This window comes from Empidonax traillii, unplaced genomic scaffold (assembly GCF_003031625.1).
Source record: "Empidonax traillii isolate 1590-97213 ecotype Southwest subspecies unplaced genomic scaffold, ASM303162v1 scaffold2970:size20369, whole genome shotgun sequence".
Taxonomy (NCBI): domain Eukaryota; kingdom Metazoa; phylum Chordata; class Aves; order Passeriformes; family Tyrannidae; genus Empidonax; species Empidonax traillii.
Window position 1 is genome coordinate 6,835 of NW_020958163.1, and position 6,492 is coordinate 13,326.

Here is a 6,492-nt window from a genome sequence, read left to right on the forward strand (position 1 = left end):
ACAAAAACCAAACCAAAAAAACCTTAAAAAATCCAATTTTCCCCCCCAAAACCAGGAAAAAAAACCAGGAAAAATCTCCATTTCCCCCCAATCCCGAGGAGTGGCCGGGAGGGGTTGTTTTTGCTGATGATTTCCTGGAGCTGATTTGCATAAAAAGGAGGAACTTCCTCCATCCCCGCAGGGGATAAAAAGCAGGAAGAGCCACCTGGAGGCATCGACCGAGTCATCGACGGCACCAGCAGCTGCTCGGGAAGCTCCAGGTGAGACAGAAATTCCCGGGAATCTGGAAAATTGGGGATTTTGGGGCATTTTATTCTGATTTTTGGGGGTTTTATTCTGATTTTTTGGGGTTTTATTCTGATTTTTGGGGGTTTTATTTTGATTTTTGCGGATTTTATTCTGATTTTTGGGGATTTTATTCTGATTTTTGGGTTTTATTCTGATTTTTGGGGGTTTTATTCTGATTTTTTGGGGTTTTATTTTGATTTTTTGGGGGTTTTATTCTGATTTTTGAGGGTTTTATTTTGATTTTTGGGGATTTTATTCTGATTTTTTGGGTTTTATTCTGATTTTTGGGTTTTATTCTGATTTTTGGGGGGTTTATTCTGATTTTTTGGGATTTTATTCTGATTTTGGGGGTTTTATTCTGATTTTTGGGGGTTTAGAAAAAGGGGAAAAAAACTTAAAAAAAGCAGGAAAAAGGCAAAAAAAAAAGAGGGAAAAAGGCACCAAAAAAATCAGGAAAAAGGGGGAAAAAAACAGGGAAAAACAACAAAAATTCAGGAAAAAAAGGGGGAAAAAAGGCAGGAAAATAGGAAAGAAAAAAACAGGGATAAAGGAACAAAAATAAGGAAAAAAGGGGGAAAAAAAGCAGAAAAAAAGGGAATAAAAAAAACAGGAAAAAAGGGGAAAAAAATAGGGAAAAAGTTAAAAAAAAGCAGGAAAAACTGGGCTGATAAAGCCTGATGAGGGTAATTTGTAAATGATGGGATTGTGAAATCCCTGGGGGAAGGGGAAGGAGGGGGGAGGGAAATTCCGGAGGGTCAACGGCCGGGAAAAAAACGGGATGGCGCAATTTCCTCCGGCCCAAAAACCCCGGAAATTACCCCAAAAATAATCTTCAAAATACCAGAAATAACCTTCCGAAATTCCTAGAAATAACCCCCCAAAAAATTCCTTGAATTCCCAGATTTCCGGCTCCATGGACAACCAGGCCTTCGAGCTGCAGGGAGATCATCAGCACGTTCCCGGTTATCCCGCTTTTGCCAGCGGGAAACATCGACCCAGCAACGAGGTATCGACAGCTCCGGGAGATGATTCCGGATCCAGGGGGGTTGGGGGGAATTGCTGATGGATTGGGGGATGTTCTCAGGGAGTTGCAGATGGATTGGGTGATGTTTTCAGGGAGTTGCTGATGGATTGTGGATGGATTGGGTGATGTTTGTAGGGAATTGCTGATGGATTGGGTGATGTTCTCAGGGAATTGCAGATGGATTGGGTGATGTTTGTAGGGAATTGCTGATGGATTGTGGATGGATTGGGTGATGTTCTCAGGGAGTTGCTGATGGATTGTGGATGGATTGGGTGATGTTCTCAGGGAGTTGCTGATGGATTGTGGATGGATTGGGTGATGTTTGTAGGGAATTGCTGATGGATTGTGGATGGATTGGGTGATGTTTGTAGGGAATTGCAGATGGATTGGGTGATGTTTTCAGGGAGTTGCTGATGGATTGGTTGGTGTTTTCAGGGAGTTGCTGATGGATTGTGGATGGATTGGGTGATGTTTGTAGGGAATTGCAGATGGATTGAGGGTGGTTGGGTTGTGTTTCTTAGGGAGTTGCTGATGGATTGGGTGGTGTTTATAGGGAATTGCAGATGGATTGCTGATGGATTGGGTGATGTTCTCAGGGAATTGCAAATGGATTGGGTGATGTTTTCAGGGAGTTGCAGATGGATTGGGTGATGTTTGTAGGGAGTTGCTGATGGATTGTGGATGGATTGGGTGGTGTTTGTAGGGAGTTGCTGATGGATTGGGTGATGTTTGTAGGGAATTGCTGATGGATTGGGTGATGTTTTCAGGGAGCTGTGGATGGATTTGTGTTTGTAGGGATTGAAGATGGATTGGGTGATGTTTTCAGGGAATTGCTGATGGATTGTGGATGGATTGGGTGATGTTCTCAGGGAATTGCAGATGGATTGGGTGATGTTTGTAGGGAATTGCTGATGGATTGTGGATGGATTGGGTGATGTTTGTAGGGAATTGCAGATGGATTGGTCAGTGTTCTCAGGCAGTTGCTGGTGGATTGGGTGATGTTTTCAGGGAATTGCTGATGGATTGCTGATGGATTGGGTGATGTTTGTAGGGAATTGCTGATGGATTGTGGACGGATTGGTTGGTGTTTTCAGGGAGTTGCAGATGGATTGAGTGGTGTTTGTAGGGAATTGCTGATGGATTGGTGGATGTTTCCAGGGAGTTGCTGATGGATTGGGTGATGTTTGTAGGGAGCCTGTGGATGGATTTGTGTTTGTAGGGATTGAAGATGGATTGGGTGATGTTCGTAGGGAGTTGCTGATGGATTGGGTGATGTTTTCGGGGAATTGCAGATGGATTGGGTGATGTTTTCAGGGAGCTGTAGATGGATTGTGGATGGATTGGGTGATGTTTGTAGGGAGTTGCAGATGGATTGCGGATGGATTGGGTGGTGTTTGTAGGGAATTGCAGATGGATTGGGTGATGTTTGTAGAGAATTGCTGATGGATTGGGTGATGTTTGTAGGGAATTGCTGATGGATTGGTGGATGTTTGTAGGGAATTGCAGATGGATTGGGTGATGTTTGTAGGGAATTGCTGATGGATTGGTGGATGTTTCCAGGGTGCTGCAGATGGATTGCGGATGGATTGGGTGATGTTTGTAGGGAATTGCTGATGGATTGGTGGATGTTTCCAGGGTGCTGCAGATGGATTGCGGATGGATTGGGTGATGTTTGTAGGGAGTTGCTGATGGATTGGTGGATGTTTCCAGGGTGCTGCAGATGGATTGCAGATGGATTGGGTGATGTTTGTAGGGAATTGCTGATGGATTGGTGGATGTTTCCAGGGTGCCGCAGATGGCCGTGGCGGCTCGTGGCTGCTGCGGGTGTTCCTGGTGTGCCTGCTGGCCGGGGTGCTGACCACAGCGCTGGGGGTGCTGTCGCTGTCCCTCGTCATCGTCACCGACTCCCCCACGGTGACGCTGCCGGCGCCGCCGCCGTCGATGGGTGACGATTCCAACGACCAGGACCAGGTGGATGTGAAGTTCCAGTTCCTCTATCACCTCAGCAAGTCCAAGGTGAGCCAGAGAATAATTCATTAACAAATGCTAATTATTATTAGAAATTCCTGCGTTATTATTAGTAACTAATAATGACGACTAATTGGCGGATTATTTATTATTATTTTTCTCATCTAGCCGCCTAATCATGAATTAATTAATTAGCACTTTCTCTCTAGATTACATGATTAGGCAATTAAAGAGGGAGGCCAGTCCTTCACCGTTATTAGCCACTAATAACAGGAATTATCGAAGAATAATAATCCAGAGGGAGAGTCGATGAATTTACCCCCGCGCTCTTGCCCTCCTTAGTAAACCACCACGAATAACCGCGGCTTCATTAATACCAATTAATAATTAAGTGCTATTTATTAATAACTGATAATCGATTAACAATCGATTAAGAAATAATTAATAATTGGTTAATAATGGCTTGTTTGTTAATAATTAATTAATAATTTTGTGATGTTTGCTTAATAATTGATTAATAAATGATTAATAATTGATTAATAATCGACTAATAATTGATTAATAATTGATTAATAATTGATTAATAATTGCTAATAATTAATTTAGAAATGGTTAATAATTAATGAATGATTGGTAATAATTAGTGAGGTGTTTGTGCCCCGCTCCCAGGTCCACACGTACCCCGGGGGGGAGATCCAGTGGGGCCGTTTCCGTCAGGACCCGTCGGAATACTCGAGCCGGGAGGAGCGGGCCTTCGGCGACAGCATCAACGCGCGCCGCTCGCAGATCACCTTCGGCACCCTGCGCATCCGCCCCGGCGGCCTCCGCGCCCCCCACTGGCACTTCAACGCCAACGAGCACGGCTACCTCCTCCAGGTACCCCAGGGGGTTGCAATCAGCACAGTTCGGGTCGCGTTGACCAGTTGAAAATTGTTATTAACTTACTGTTTGTAGGAATCATTTTGGGTTATTATTCTATTCGTGGTTAGTATTATAAAGAATTAGTCATTTTCCAAGTAGTTTACCGATTATTTTCATACTTATTATTATAAGAATTATATTAAATATTAAATTATCAATTTACTATAAATTATTACTAAATTATTATAAATTACTATAAATTTAATTTCGGCATTTATTGCCGTATTATGATTTATGGAATTTTTTTATATAGATAAATGTATTTATCGTAAATATGTATTTATTACTATATTACATTATAATAAATTGCTATTTTTCTTTAATCATTATATTTTATAATTATTATATAATATTTTTAATATTATATATTAATATATATATTTTTTAATATAAATATGTGTTTCTTATCTTATATTAAGTAAATATAAATAAATATATATATATTTAATATAAAAATGTGTTTCCTATCTTATATTAACTAATTATATTACATCCATAATATTCTATATTTATTCATGTAATTATAAATATAAGTATTTATAACTAACAATTTATTGCTAGGCTAATCTACAATTATTGTAATATTAGTCCCCAATTTAATATTAGTTTTAAATTTTATTTCATTTATTTGATTTATTTAATAAACTTTTTAATATAATATTAATATTATTGCTAAAATGGTAGTTTATTATGTGTAAAATAGGAATAATATCCTAATAACCATCAGTAATTATAAAAATTGATTTAAAAATCAGTTTAAAGTTTAAAATTTCAAAAATTGCCTTAAATTGAAAATTTGAAAAATCGCTTTAAAATTTAAAATTTCAAAAATTAAGTTAAAATTTAAAATTTCAAAAATTAAGTTAAAATTTAAAATTTCAAAAATTGCCTTAAATTTAAAATTTCAAAAATCGGTTTAAAATTTAAAATTTCAAAAATTGCTTTAAATTTAAAATTTCAAAAATCGGTTTAAAATTTAAAATTTCAAAAATTGCTTTAAATTTAAAATTTCAAAAATCGGTTTAAAATTTAAAATTTCAAAAATCGCTTTAAAATTTAAAATTTGAAAAATTGCCTTAAAATTAAAATTTCAAAAATTTAGTTAAAATTTAAAATTTCAAAAATAGCTTTAAATTTTAAAATTTCAAAAATCGGTTTAAAATTTAAAATTTCAAAAATTGCCTTAAATTTAAAATTTCAAAAATTGCTTTAAATTTAAAATTTAAAAAATCGGTTTAAAATGTAAAATTTCAAAAATTTCAAATTTAAAATTTCAAAAATAGCTTTAAAATTTAAAATTTCGAAAATTTCAAATTTAAAATTTGAAAAATAGCTTTAAAATTTAAAATTTTGAAAATTTCAAATTTAAAATTTGAAAAATAGCTTTAAAATTTAAAATTTCAAAAATTTAGTTAAAATTTAAAATTTCAAAAATAGCTTTAAAATTTAAAATTTCAAAAATTTAGTTAAAATTTAAAATTTCAAAAATTGCTTTAAATTTAAAATTTGAAAAACTGCTTTAAAATTTAAAATTTCGAAAATTTGAAATTTAAAATTTCAAAAACTGCTTGAAAATTTAAAATTTTGAAAATTTCAAATTTAAAATTTCAAAAATAGCTTGAAAATTTAAAATTTTCAAATTTAAAATTTGAAAAATCGCTTTCAAATTTAAAATTTGAAAAAATTACTAAATTTAAAGCTTAAAATGTTTAAAAATGATGAAATTTTCAACTAGTTGATCAGCAAATCCCAAAGGATGCCGTTTCGATTGTAAATTCCCCCTTTTTTTGGTAGATGAATTGTAAGCCAAGCCAATCCTCTCCCCTCAGGGCTCGGCGTGGATCGGCATCGTGGGGCCGGACTCGGGCGAGCTGACCACTTACAACGTGTCGGCGGGGCAGGTGGTTTTCTTCCCTCGCGGCACCGTGCACTGGGTGAAGAACGTGGGAGACCAGGATTGCCTCTTCCTGCTCTTCTTCAGCACCCACCGCGAGCTGCTCACCCTGGATGTCGATGATGCCTTCTTTGGCACGCCGGAGGATGTGCTGGCCAGGGCGCTGCAGGTGGGGGGAGTGCTGGTGGTGGGATGGCATCAGCTGCACACGGGTTTGGAGTGGGGGGGGATTGCAGATGGATCGGGGGTTGGGATGGGTTTGCAGATGGATGGTGGGTTGGAGGTTGGATGATGAGTTGGGATGGGTTTGCAGGTGGATTGTGGGGTGGGATGGGTTTGCAGGTGGATGATGGGTTGGAGGTGGATGATGGTTTGGAGGTGGATGATGGTTTGCAGG

General features: G+C 37.4%; 1 protein-coding gene across 1 annotated transcript in view; it reads left to right on the forward strand.

The window, feature by feature from the left end:
• LOC114072314 (DNA polymerase iota-like) overlaps positions 1-3,475 on the forward strand; it is a gene marked incomplete at its 5' end in the record, with an annotated part of 10,181 nt that extends 6,706 nt beyond the window's left edge. The window contains 5 exons of the mRNA XM_027910230.1: positions 158-260; positions 1,190-1,391; positions 2,471-2,581; positions 3,098-3,328; positions 3,449-3,475. Coding sequence (XP_027766031.1) covers positions 158-260; positions 1,190-1,391; positions 2,471-2,581; positions 3,098-3,328; positions 3,449-3,475 — 674 coding nt within the window. The remainder of the gene's footprint in view (positions 1-157; positions 261-1,189; positions 1,392-2,470; positions 2,582-3,097; positions 3,329-3,448) is intronic.
• Between the last annotated feature and the right edge of the window lie 3,017 nt (positions 3,476-6,492).